The sequence below is a fragment of the Alligator sinensis genome, unplaced genomic scaffold (assembly GCF_000455745.1).
Source record: "Alligator sinensis unplaced genomic scaffold, ASM45574v1 scaffold71_1, whole genome shotgun sequence".
Taxonomy (NCBI): Eukaryota; Metazoa; Chordata; order Crocodylia; family Alligatoridae; genus Alligator; species Alligator sinensis.
In genome coordinates this window covers 6328819-6343514 of record NW_005841834.1, presented here as the reverse complement: position 1 = coordinate 6343514, position 14696 = coordinate 6328819, and the positions used below count along the sequence as shown (strand labels likewise).

The window sequence follows — 14696 nt, the reverse complement described above, 5'->3', positions numbered from 1 at the left end:
GATTAGATACCCTCATACACAAGAACTGAAACTGTCTTCTACTTCCTGGATGAGTACTCTAACCTCCTCCCTTGGCCATACTTTTTTCAGTGAGCCCTGCTTAGTTTTTCACTTACTTTCAGAAAAAAGATTCCCAGCTGTAGATCCCAAGTACATGGAGGTATCTTCCTGAAGCTCTGAGTAAGATGCCTGATTGTAGACTTGCCTGCATCGCCACTGTTTCCTACCAGATAGGTCTAGGCAGCTGGAACATTTATATTAGTATTTTGTAGATTGATGTAAATTACTTCAGGATTTGTAGCAGGCAGATGACCAAGCATTTCAAGGTTGCTGCTTAATATAGGTGCTATTACAGAGTCTCTCTACTAGGTGGCTGGGAAGCAGGTAAGAGCTCATGTACCTTAAGCAAATGGCTACTCCAGGATAGTGTTGGAAACACATCACTTACAGTGAGGTAACTGACACCAATGTATTTTTACCTTGATTTTCCCAGGTTAGTTCCATACTAGATTCAGGTGAGTTACCCCAGCATAGCAATGTATGATGTACATCCACTTCTTTTTTCCACCAGTGTAAAAACAGATATTACCAATGTAAACGTGACATATATGTAGACCTTACATGTTCTAAGTTTAGGTAGCTCCCTGTTTAGCCTCTGGGAGTTGGTTTGGATTGCACTCTATGGCATTTAATTCCCCCTAAACACCACAGAGGAGAAATAGGTGCTTTAAGATAGGGTTTTGGATTCCACTCCAGGTGACAGGCACTAAAAGATAGGTGTTGTACAGTCTAACATGTTGGTGCTTAAATACTCTCTGGATCTGGCTTCAAGTTCCTTGCTTCTATGATGACTAAATTCAATCACAAATTTAAACCAAAGAGGCAGCAATGCACTCTGACACCTACTCTTGTGGGATAGTCTGTGTTGATCTTCTCTAGCTCCCACTGAGCAGAGAAACAGCTGCTATCCATCTAATTTAGTCCTCTGTAGCCAAGCCGGTTGTTACTATATATGGTCTCTTATCTGGGTGGCACAAACAAGTGCTAATCTTGTCTCTTGGGCTAGCAAAAAGATGAGAGATGCTACCACCTTTTGCCCCACTGGAAAAAATAATCAAATACTTATATATAAGAGGACTGTTTAATATTTCACAAATCATTTTTATTAATTTAAAACAAAATTAATGAAGAAAAATTCTGTACACAATTGTGGACACAACACACGTTTTGTACAATAAGGCCCAGATTATCTGTTTTTTTTCAGTCTGCATAATGACTATAAAAATTTAGAAGGCAAAAAAGTCACTGTCTACTTTGCTTGAAGCAAAATAATGATAATGATAATACTAATAATTATAGTCCCAATCCTAAAAATTATCCACAATCTGCTTAAACTTTATGTACTGTAAGTAGTTCCTTTAACTTTGCTGGAGTTACTCACACTGCATGAAGTGAAGCACATGTGTAAGTCTTTGCAGGATAGGAGCCTTAGTTTGTAATTAAGCAATTTTGAAAATCCACAAATGATTAATTCTAGCAGCAATATGAATCCTCCAACAGAGGAGGGTGTTGCTTTGAAGCTACTTCGGTGCTTTTCAGCTTCTCTGGTAGCTGTTTAAAGGCTGGTGTTTTAGGCAAAAAAAAAAAAAGAAAAAAGAAAAAAAGGGTAAAAGCTGGAGAATAAATCAACAAAGCTGAGGTTTCTTTTTACTGAAGGGATGAAAATCATGGAAAGTGAACTGGTACATTGGTTTATTTAAGGCCAAGAAGTCAGATTTGCAGTTTGTCTGACCAAATGGCTCATGGCCCTCATGATTCCTATTAGAAAAGTTCTAACTCAAAGACAGACATAGTGTTCCTCCTGGGCATGAATCCTTCTGAAGCAAGTCTTAACCGTTGGCGATAACTGGTTTAGTGTGTCCATTGCCGGCAATGGATGTTATCTGTTAGGAAAATACGAGTCCTGGTAGAGGAGGATTAAAAAAGTGAAGTGTGTAAACCGGGATAACAACTATATTTTGCTCCATTTCTCCAAAATATCCTCTTTTCTAACTTAAGAAAAATAAAGTTAGCTGCTATCATTTTTTAATCAAAATCTGATTTTTAAGTACTGTTTTATAATATATTCTCTATTCTCCACATTCTTTTTATGGGATGAGCTTGTTGATTCAGTTCTTTAAAGAGGTTTAATACATGAACATTAAAACAGAAAACAAAAGACAGCTAGGGACTCCTCTTCAATTAAATGGTGTAGCTATGTGTGTGCATTTAACGCATGGGATGTGGTAACCAATGTTTTCGTAGTCAGAATGGCTAAGGGGAAAATGGAGAAAATAGCTGAAAAAGAACAACAACAAATTCCTTATTGACACTTGACATCCATGCTTTTGGTCTTGACAAATTTATCTAAAAAATCCATTATCTACATATTTATACCCAACACTTTGATAAGGCACAGCACAAGAGTTTGTGCACACATTGCCTCATACCTCACCAACAAGGCATTACTACCTTTCAATAGCATTTACCTAAACAATATGTAAAAGAATCATCCATTATTACAAATTTACACAAAAAAATCTTCCTGTACATGATTGTCTCAGTGATGTACCTATTTGTTTAAATTAGACATACTTTAAACTACTTTGCAATGTGCTAAAATCAAAAGTACTTGCTGTATTACAAGGCAAAGGCTTACAATAGCCTTTAATCCTTTCATACATATCCTCTGTTATATGATGTCAAAGCACAGTCTGTTCATAAATAAGATGTACAGAGTACCCTGGGTAGGAGAAACCAAAAAAGTAAACCTTCTTTACAAGAAAATTACTCCACTGGTATTTTGCAAAACTCAGTCTTCATTGTGCAATCAAGTTTGCTGTGTTGAAGACGCTGTGTGTGTCACATTGAAAATTCTAAAAACTACAAAGTTTCTGCAGGTCCTTTCTTTCTTCACAGGTATGAACCTTTTTTTGTAGCAAATGTGGTAAAGACGCTGTTAAAACATTTGCATGGCTTGTTTTCATTGGATTCATAGTACTAGAGTCAACAGCTGTTCTGAAGAAAAAGACATGCTCCTCCGTTTATTGAAAGGGCAAAGGTTAAGACCAATTTCAGCTGTACGTCAACATGTTGAAATCACAAAGTTCTGTAGTCCAATGCTGACACAAGACACAGGCATACTGTCCATGGGCATAAGGGAGATTCTGGGGTTTCAAAGTGCTGCTAAGCTGCTACAAGTACTCCAGTTCCAAGGCATGATGAAGGGCCATAAGATCAGAGTGGCTTGAGATCCTCCAAAATGGCATGGCATGCTGTGAACAGCACAAACACAATGTGAAAAAACTAAGCATTCTGATATTCAGTCTCACCTAGAGTCCTTTTCAAGAATAAGGTAATATTGCAAGAAGAGAGAATAGTCCATGTGGCCTCTGTACATGAAGTGTTCAAGAAGAGCTGTAAGAACTCCTAAATATATTTAATGTAAATCTTAATAACATCAAATTCATTTTGAAAACACACGCATGCATGTGTACACACACACGGTCCCCTTAAAGTGTAATTACTGAGTCCAATTTTTTAAATATTTTTTTCTCAAAAAGTTATTATGCATGTTTTGAAATAATTTAAAAATATATTCCATATATGAAACAAATATGTACCAAAAATAACACTTGGTGACAAAGAAAATGAAGAGTAACTACTATTCACTGTCAAGCCATGCATATTTTTTGTGGAACTACTGCTGGCAGGTAAATTGAAGAACTTTTTAGCAGTGATTCAGAATATGTCAATATGTAGCCCAAACCATGCTGATGGTAATTTTTTCCTGGTGGTATGTATTATAGTGGTCACTGTTTCCACTGACTTAAAAACAGCTTTTCCATATGGGAGAATTTTTAAATGAATGTTTAATTTTTTCCCCCAATCAGCTGAAAAATAAATCTGGGTCCAAATCATGGATCTGTTTGTAAAACACCTGAATAAACCAAAGACAAGAATAACAGGAAAAAACACAGATTATCTCCTCTGTGAAGGCTAAAAATCTGATTGTGAAAACTCACTAACCTTAAACTGGAAAGCAGGCACTACAGTGTCAGCAAGACTATTTTATAAATAAAAGATAGATAACCATCGCCTCTTGCAGAGCAAATATTCTGTTCATCCCATGGGAAAAACAGCTCCAATGCAAAAAATAATCTGAAGGCTGACATGAATATGTTTAGCATTTCATCAGTTCAGCTCATGTTCAGCTGATTTCAGGACATGCACTAAAGCCAATGTAACATTACTTGGGCTCATGGAATTCTGAAACATTTTGTTACAGTCCGTTGGGCATGGATTTTCACCCTTCTACAAAACCATCCTTGGTCTTTTTCAATTCAACAAAAACATTCATTTCTCTTGTTTATCTTCACAATACTGACCTTCTTTGTGGCATTTATTCTAGACATTTTCCCTTAGTATTTGACTTATATAAAACTATATATACATAACTATTTATACATACAACTATCAAAATGCCTATATGAACATAAGAGCAGAAATCCTTGTCATTCTTTACTTTGTCCTCAGCTGCTTGTTTTCAGCAAACCCTCAACAAGTTACTGTATGTCTAAGTCAGATTGTTACATTCCCCAGGACAGGACCTATAATTAACTGGGAGAGTCCTGTGTTCAAGTATACATTACAGTTATAATACTTTATTCTCCAATATTATAATCAATAATTGTAGGAGAATTCTGTTGCAAATTGGGCAATAATATGCAACATTGGTGACTGGAGAATGAGGCTGGGATTTTTAGAAGAACCTTAAACTGAAATTATATAGAAGTGCCAAATTTACTTAGGCTCCTTGGAAAATCTAGACTGAAGAAGTAATTGCTATTGTCTGCTTAGGAGCCTGGGAGACCAAACAACCATTGCTCCAGTAAGAGAAAGGAAAACATACTATAAAGCAGGGGTGGGCAGGACTCAGCTCCATTCAGAAAGCAGCAGGGGCAGCTGCTGGTGGGGTCAGATGCAATGAATTGGTGGGTGCCCCCCTGTGGCCCAGATTCAATCAGCTGGCAGGCCAAATCCAGCCCACAGGCTGTATTTTGCCCATGCTAGCTACAGAAGGAAATAAAGTTAAGCACTAAGACCTTGCTGAAGAACGTTAATTAATTAAGAAGGGTGTACTGGTGTAGCTGGAGATTGGGAAAATGGAGGCCGGAGGAGGGAAAAGGGGGCAGGCTTCATAGCACATCTGAATTCTAGAACAGTTAAGCTTCATGAACAGAAAGCAACACTGAAAAAATCCCAATGGATACTTTTTCCCCTCGTCCCCACAAACCTAGAGAAACAGTTAATGATACATTTCTACTTCAGAAACAATGGGGGAGCTAAAAGGCAGCTACTTTCAAAGATTCCAGGTGGCTTTAAGATGCTTTGGGAGAAGAGTTCCAGAGATAAGTATAACAAGGCTTAGAGAGAGAGATCTGCACTACACTTCCCTCAGAGAAGTGAAATCATCCAGCTAGAGGGCAGAAAACGTCTACACTTTCAACCTAGACTTCAGTGGTGTCATTACCAAACTCCAGCAAGAGCAGCTAAATAACCTTCTCCATTTCCAGTACTACTGTCCCAATGCCTTTTTCCTTTTTACACTGTGTGCACGGACTAAACTCCCTATTCTGATCTGTCAAACCAGTCATCCATATTCTCTTCTTCCAAATACCTCCTAAAGATGCATTTCTGTCCTGATGCCCACAGAAAGAATCAACAGTTGAGCAAAGCATACAACAAATTCCTGATCATTTAACCCTCTGGACTTTCCAGTGGCTCCTGTATGTTTATCTCCTGGGGAGGGACTGACAGCTTTGTATGTCTTGTACCATTCAAGCACATTGTTGGTTTCTGGAGATGCACATAAGGCAGAACTGTTTTCTATTCACATCAGGTTTCTGCACTGCTAGTTGAGCTGGTTGCACCTTGTGCTTATTTTTGGTAGTACTGCTCAGCAATACTGCCAGGAAGAAGGCAGCAATTCCCTTCTTCCTGTGCTAGGCTACTGTTTTCCAAGAAGACAACTTGTGGGTAGCACTTCTCCTCCCTCACTGCTTGGCCTGACAGAAACTTCAGGCTTATGTTTTTTTATAATGATCAAAGTTGGTACGTGGTCCACCAGTCACTCATTTATGCCAGGCAGAGATGTACTAACAATGTATAGAAGATGGGACTTGGTGGATATGGTATACACCCGACTTGACATTTACTCAGAAGGAAAGAGCCAAGGAAAAATAAGTCTTGTTCAAGGTCACACAGTTAATCAAGGGTTGAAGGCAAATTATATCAAGATGTTCCTGATTCATATTTTTGCCCTCTATATCATACAGCCTCCCAAGTTGTTGCCCCAGTGTAATGATGGGAACTAATCAGCTATATGGGACGGATGACAAATTCATGTCAAACCACTGAATATATTAAGTTATACATACTCCTTCATGCTGTCAGTGTGCAGCACTGGTTCTGGATTAGTTTCAGAATCTGATTCTGAACCAACATTTCATGCAAGTTTCTTATTCATTACTTGGTTTTGAAAAATTCACCTTGGCTGTATCAATAAGGATAATTAAGATCACCTTAATATACACAGCCATTGATCATTTAGACTAGGAGCCAGCAGGTAAAAGGCTGATCCCATCCCTATTTGTTTATTTTTTGGGTGTCTCTGCATCATGTTTGGAAATTTAAATTTTCTTTGCCTCGGTTTCCCTACCTACAAAGAAGGTGAGATGAATTCTGCCTTTCTGCCTCACAGGAAGTCCTCATAATAAACTCAGAGTATTCTGAGAATTAATTACACTTGAAAGTTGCTATGAAAAAGAGCTAAGTGCTGGGTTAAAATTATGCCCAATCCTTTTGTATGTGGGCCAAAAATGCCAGTGTTAAACTGCCAACAATGGAAACATGCCAGGAATGCAGTAGCTGCAAGTGTATGTGAATTTGCATTGGAACTTTGTTAGCAGGCCTGATCTGCCAAGATCATATGCATGTAAAATGGGGGGGGGAAAAAAAATCTTACTATGGTTCTGTATATATGTCAGTAAGTTAAATGAAACCTAAGAGTGCTTTCCTGTGTAAAATGTTTAGTATTATGAATATTTTGCTGGTGTGTGTATTTGACACACACACACAAACACACACACACACACACACACACACACGCCCCATATATATGTAAATAACTTATATAGACATCGATATACAAATAAGTTGAATGAATATATATATATAGATTTGTGTAATAATGTATTTACCTGAAATGGGTGATGTTCAACTTACATATCAATGTGGTTTTCAACTTACTTACATATGAGAGATAAGTATATCTTATGAGTATACTTATGAGTTACATATGGGAGATAAGTATGAGATACATATGAGAGATAAGTATCTCTCTCATATATGTCATATGTAAATAAGTTGAAAATCACTTTGATATGTAAGTTGAACATCACCCATATAAGGTAAATATATTATTACACAAATCTGTATGGCTTACACATGAAAGCACTCTTAGGTTAGCAAACCTCTGTACAACAGCATGTGGTGGGTAGATAATGATTTATCTAATGTTTTGAGTGTAGCAATATAGTCCCATCTTTTTCACTGGATGACAAGACAGGAAGAGATTTAACTGATTTCTTTTCATTGGTCTTTACTAGGAACTACTTTAAAAAATCATCATTTGCTGACAGTTAATACACAGTGGAACTTGACACACTGCAGGTGTTTTCTATTCTAAGCACATTGACAAATAGTAATATCTCACATAACACCGTGAGATAACGTATGACAAATGCTAACTGTGTATAGCTCGTACAGTGGGTTTATATAATTTACAACTGTTGTCTGATGTAATCTGTAGCTATTTTAATAATGAAACTTTTCCATTATATTCAATCTCTAGAAAATCTGAATACTTTGCCTGTTAAAAAAAAACAACAACACTATTCAGTAAAAATGATATTTTAAAATATTAATGTTTTATGATAACACTTTTTGTGGAAAAACATTTTTGTCAAAAAGTTTTCTTTCTTATGCAAAACTTTTCATTTTAGCATGTTGGGTAAAATCAGAGTCTTCCTTTTTTCTTTTTAACCGAATCAAAATTAGATTTTCCACCACTGAAATAAAACACAAATTAAATTATCCATGGAATTTATCCAAAAAAAAAAAAAAAGAAAAAAAGAAAAAAGAACAACTTTCACAAGAAAATGTTGTAACTTATTTGAATAAAAAGCCCATAAATTACATGCCTTCAGTCATGCTTCCATGTTGTGTGATTCTGTCAGACCTCACTAATCAAATGAGAGACAGTTCAACACCTGTCCAAGATGCTTCCTGGGGAAAATGCTGTAGCATGCCTATATCTGAATAAGTGCTAAGACTACTCCAGTAGATAACAATTTTCTAATAAAGTACAACACCTAAGATTTTAATGTGTGTAGTCACTCACAGTCATAATTACAACCATTTGATTGCCCCATGTTCCGGTCAAACTGAGATGTGTCTGATTCTATGTAACAAAACCCGTAAAGATACTCGCAGCAGAAGACAATCATTTTCATTTTCTAACTATCTGATTACCTCACAAGCATTTATTATTTTATTTTCCCTACTCCCCTGTGATACAGAAGCATTATCACCACTTTCCAAATAGTGAACTGAGACATACAGAAGTTAAGGGACTGATTTGCCGAAAGTCATCAAGGAAATCTGTGGCAGAACAGATAACTGAATGTGTATCTTTTAATTTCAAATCCAGTACTTTAACCACATGACTAAATTTCTTTCTCTAATTTCTATGTACCGATCTGAGACCCTTCTGGGGATTTTCAAGGTTGAAAGTCTCTATAATAATATGCTTTCACCTTTGCCAATATTTTGCAATTTTATTTCAAAATGTGCAAGATAAAACATCCAAAAGCCAAGACAACATACTTTTCCTTCAACATTCATGTGTCAAAACCTTGAACTCTATCTAAAAAAACACTGTGTGCATCAGCTACTCTGTGAACTGACACAAAGAAGGCACAGCCATTTACTACTGCTTCTTTGTCTGTGGTACAAATATTCAGGCCTGAGTATTTTAATTGTCTTATAAAAATGATTTACAGGAAATAACAGTATAGGCAAAGGTGACAATACCATACCTTATCCCATATTAAGTGAAATGTAAGGGGGTGTAGTATCTTAAGTGTATTGTATTTTTTTCATCAATCAAGAGGGGCATCTTATAAAATACAAGGTGCTTTTCAATGAATTGTAAACATTATACATTTATTGTAATTTCCTGTCAAGCTCAGCATTATAGTAATGACAAGACTTATGATCATTTCTATTTGTTCAGTACTTGCAATAACTAAAGACCATGTAGGAACAGTGTATCAAGCTGCTGTGATCTAACAACAAGTTTGCTTGTTAATAAACCATTTTAATACAACCTTTCATTTTGTTCATCTTCTAATTTAGTAGTTCAAGAATCAACAATGTTTTCTGGTGGAGTCCAGAATGACCGAGCTTTGGTTCAAAGAAGGTGGGTCCTAGGACCTGGCTGCAGCTTCTCCCTACCACCCAGCTGCAGTGCAGCATGGCAGAAATCCCTCTCCACTGGGTGCCTGACTGTGACCCAGAGCAGGGAAAACCTCCCAGTGCCAAAGCCCCAGGCTCTGAGTGCAGTGCAGTATGTTGCAGTGCAGAAGAGCTTCCCACTGCCAAATGCCACATGTCTGTGGGCTGAATCCAAAGGCTGCACAGGCCGGAGGCTGCAGACCCGTATGGTAGTTTATTGCTACTCACTGTGAAAAAAAATCTGTAAATGGCTGGATACTTCAAATTATAGTGTCCTTGTAAATCAAAATGATATTGTGTATTAATTATATAGCATCAGTGAAATACTGAGTGATTCACAAACATGTAAAAAGAAAATGATCTTGGGCCAGAGAGAATTAATATTTATCATTCTGAACCACTACCTAGGGCAGAGGTCGGTAACACCCAGCACGTGCCAGAGCATGGCATGTAAAGTCATTTCACTTGGCACACATGCCTTGGGGTGGACGGTGGGGAAGGGGCCATGGTTGTGTCGCCACAACAAGGATCAGGACCCTCACAGCTCCCTTCCATCTGCCTGGAGGCATATGTGCACCTGCCACTGGCAACAAGCTGGGCAGGGGCTCTGCGGACCCTGGTGCAGCCACTTGCAGCCTCCCAGCTGCCTGCCACAGCCAGTCTTGGCTCTGGGTAGGCTCCTTCCACCTGCCACAGAGCCAAGGCTGCTCACACCAGATGGCAGGAAGGCTGTAAGCAGCTGCATCAGGGTCTACAGATCCCCAGCCCGGGGCCTTGCCAGAGGCAGATGCATGCACGACTCAGGGTGGATGGCAGGGAAGGGCCCGGGCTGCACTGCCACAACCAGGACTGGGCCCCTTGCAGCTCCCCCACCAGCCCCCCCTGGCATGCCAACATCTTCCAAGCTTATGACTCTCTGAAACTGTCAGTCTCTAAGGGGCCACCCTGCCCTGCCTTCTGCCTATCTTCAGACTAACATCGTCCACTGCCATTCTCTGTTTCCAGTACTGCTAGTCTCTGTGGGTACCTATACATGAGCAGGAAGGCTGCTCTGATATGCTGTAATTATTAGCACTTCAGAGCAGACTCAATTAATCGAGTCAGCTGGAGCCTGATAATTACCATGCTTCAGCAGCCTCCAGAGTCTTGTGCATCATCATCCCCACATTTCAAAATGGTGGTGGGGGTGCTTTATCTCAAGCTCACTTGACTAGATTTAGATAAAGCACCCCCACCACATTTTGAAGCACAGGGACACTGATACATGAGACACTCTGCGAGCTTTAATTAAAGCAGCTCTCGGAGCTACTTTAATTAAATCACCTCCACTCCCACTCCTGGAGTACGTGTATAAATGCCCTGCTATGACATGAGCATTCACAACTGATCAGTTTTTTTAAATATGTTTTAGTCATATGTCTAGAATGCACAGTTGTGTTGGCTGACCCACTCTGGCCATACCTCTACCTGCTTTGTGACCTGGGGACACAATGTTTCTGCAGAGTCTGCATCCCTCCTATCTTCTCAGTTCATATGTCAGAGGCACCTTCTTACATTCTTTTTCTTCCATGGAAAAAAGCTCCTTCCATGGAAAAAAAAAAAGAGCGTAAGTGCCTCCAACATGAACTGAGAAGACAGGGGAATGCAGGTTCTGCAGAAACATTGTGTCCCCAGGTCACAGACAGTGTAGAGCTATGGCTAGAGTCAGTGGTGATGCATAGGGTGTGCACAGGGGTGCACATGCACCCCCTGAGAGCACTGGTGCCCCCCCTGAGGGCACCGGCTGGAGAGTGGGGCTCACGTGGAAGTGCCAGTGGTGTGCCCGGAAGTGCCAGTGCCACACTATTGCCATTTGTGGGTTGGCCCCCCCCCCCCCCCCGATTCAAGAGGCATCAGTTGCCCGTGGCTAGAATGCCAACACAACTATGCCAACAGATTACAATGTTCCCTGAAGTGTAATCCCTCTTGGGAACACCTGGGAAACTAGGAGGGAAATTATAACTCTGAGCCACACTTCCATTCTATAACAGCTTCTGGGACAGAATAATGCAATGCCTATACTTTGGGACTGTGTCAAAGTCACAAATAAGCCATATAACTGAAGGGAAATTCAAACTTACAGAATCTTTTTTTTTTTTTTTTTTTTTAAAGATGAAGACTCTTAATGATTATGAACTCACAGAGGCATGTTTGCTTCTATGAATGAATGGTTACTATAGAAATACAGGGCCAAATACATTGCTGTTTGTAACTTCATTAACTTAATTAGAATTACATTAGCACAGTCTTACTTTTTCCACATCTGAAAATTCCTAATTTCAACAAAGAACACAGGGAGGAAATGCTACTAAGGAACTTATTGTACTATCAGGTCATTTAACAACTGGAAAGGCTTTCTTAGTTATGTATCTTTGAACCGCGATTCCTGTTTGAAAACTGCTGAATTAGATAATGTTACTAAAGAAGTACTTTTGTCATCATTGCATAGAATACTGTTTCCCAGATCAACAGAAAAGGAACAAAGACAAGGGTTCTTCCTGATCTTAAATGTAGCTTTTAAAAAGTAATCATTTACAGCAGGAGAACACTTATCTGCAAAGATGAAAGGCATTTCTGAAGGGGAAGAAGAAAACAGTTCATTTTAGTGTGCCAAAGGGACATATGAAACTGACAGGCTTACAGAGTGATGTAACAAGATGGAAACCTGCATGGAGCTTTTCAAAGCGATGCGAGTTGGCATTTCATGCTGCAAAACTGCTCATTGCTGCATCTTGTAAAATTGCCATATGGACTAATTAGTTTAATTTCTCCATTAAAGAACACAGAAAAGGGCTACAAAAGCAGATATAGCAGTATCACTGGGATTTTAAAGCAGGGAGAGAGAGAGTTGAAGAAGATACTTTACCAGAGAAATGATGCTTGGGGACTCTGTCTTCAATTTTCATAGCAGATAAATAATGGGTTTACAGTTTAAATTCAGCAATGCCCTTCTCTCCTTCACTCTATTAGACTGACAGCCGAATATAACAACTGCTCTTAGGGGTGAACTGCTGCTTTTTAAAATACCAGTTCTACATTGTAAGAAATAAGGGCAAAAAACTCATATAATCAGGGTCTGCAATATTAATCTTTTGCTGTAGTTCAAGCAAATGAGATTACGAGTGTAGAAGTAATCATTGATATTTGGCTGAAAATGTGGACACAAAACAAAGACGCAGGCTGACTCAAAGACTGACATTTCTATAATTGCTATGTTCAAAAGGTAGTTTTCAATATATAAGAAGTATGTATTATTACAACCAAACATTGCAAAGTATCTGACCAACAAAAATTAAAAATGTTGTGCTGAAGTCTAAAATATGCTATTTTTGGATATAGTTGGGAAAGTAGAACTATATATACACAAGAATGTATTTGGTAGCTGTGTTGGTGTGAAAAAAAAAAAGAACTGCAAAACTCTAGAACTCTTAGTTCAGAGATAATACCTTTTATTAAGAAATTGCAAAAAATGCAGAAATATGATAATTTTTTTGCAAATTCTTAGTTGGTCTAATAAAAGGTATCATCTCTGAACCAAGAGTTCTAGAGTCTGCATTACTATATAAACAAGGCATATAATGATTCTCAACTACAGATATACCAGGTACATAGGCATATATCCTAACAAATGTTTTGGAGAATAGCGCTGTCCAAGACTCAGCTAAAGCTCCAACAAGACAGATAACAAACTTTTCAGTCAAAATCTTTTGCTTTTAATGATTATCAGTGTAAGTTTAGAATGAAACCCCAATACATACTATTCCATTTCTAAGAAAACACATCTTTGTTTTTCACTTGAAACAAAGCTATGCTGAAACAAAACTGTTACCTTTTTTGCTCCTTGTTCTTCTTCTACACCATCGCCTATAACAACATACACTACTTTTCTTCCAAATCTTTGAATTATTCGCTCAAAACAACTTTCCTTTCCTGAAAAAGAAATTTAAACTATTCAGGCTTTTACATGGGGTAACTGGTGAAAGGATATAGTAAAACCATTTTTATTAAGCACCCATAAGATAGCCCCAGTATGTACAATGTAAACTTAGCCCAACTAAGTGGTAACAGGACTGAGTACCGAGGTGTACTCTGTTCAGAAGAGTGAGGAAAACTGATTTTATGGCCAGCAGCAGTCTTGATTTCAGCTACAGCTCCTGATCTGCTTCTGGGAAATCCTACATTAATGGACAGCAGTTAGAGAAGCAGCACAGAAGAGGTGCACAATGCTGCCCTTCTACATGTTGAAAGTAATTGACAAGCAAATTAACACTTTAGCTAAGTAAACTATTTAAGTTGCCACAAGAAAAAATGGGTACAAACTGACTGTGAATAAAATATAGGCTGAGAATTAGAAGAAGGTTTCTAACTATGAGATGTGACGTTCTAGATAGCCTTCCAATAGGATCTGTGGTACAAAAATCTCGTTTCAAGATTTCTCATTTCAAGATTGCTTCATAAGTTTAAGATGTGGAAAATGTGGGATTCTGTTAATGTAATTCCAGTGAATAAAATTACAACAGCAGTAGCTATTCATTCATAGAAGCAAACATGCCTCTAAGTTCATAGGTTTCAGGGCCACGTCCAGATGAATGTGGATGTTTGGTTCCCTGGGGACAACTAGTGGCGGTGAACCTTGTGGCAACACTAGTTGTCCTCAGGGAACAGCTGTGCCACATGTGCTCTGGCAGGTGGGGTAGGGGAGGCTGGGGCCAGCAACTATGCTGGTCCCAGAAGCCTTACCTTGGGTCCTTGGTGCCTCCCATGGTTGCAGCAGTGGCGATCCTGTTGCCTGAAGCCTGGCTGGCAGTGGCCCCCTGCCTGTGCCACTCCACTTTTTTTTGCATTTTTTTTGACCCCTGGATATCCAGGGGTCAAAAAAATCCCCTGTGCTGCTCCCTTCCAGCACAGAGAACAACTGAATGTGCAGTATGTGGTGCCACAGATGTCTGCCGTGCCACATACTGCAAGGCTGTGCTTGTCTGGACACAGCCTAGGACCCTCGCCTCATCTTAAAAAAAACAAAAACAACTTTTTTGGAT

General features: G+C 38.8%; 1 protein-coding gene across 23 annotated transcripts in view; it reads right to left on the bottom strand.

The window, feature by feature from the left end:
* Positions 1-1145: 1145 nt before the first annotated feature.
* EYA1 (EYA transcriptional coactivator and phosphatase 1) overlaps positions 1146-14696 on the bottom strand; it is a 281440-nt gene continuing 267889 nt past the window's right edge. For 15 of the 23 annotated variants that reach the window (XM_025200263.1, XM_025200365.1, XM_025200272.1 and 12 more), the window contains 2 exons: positions 13487-13587; positions 1146-3468 (listed from right to left, as the gene is read on the bottom strand). In XM_025200263.1, coding sequence (XP_025056048.1) covers positions 3346-3468; positions 13487-13587 — 224 coding nt within the window. In that variant the 3' untranslated portion in view covers positions 1146-3345. The remainder of the gene's footprint in view (positions 3469-13486; positions 13588-14696) is intronic. The other 8 variants (XM_025200290.1, XM_025200296.1, XM_025200305.1 and 5 more) reach the window with 1 other exon arrangement.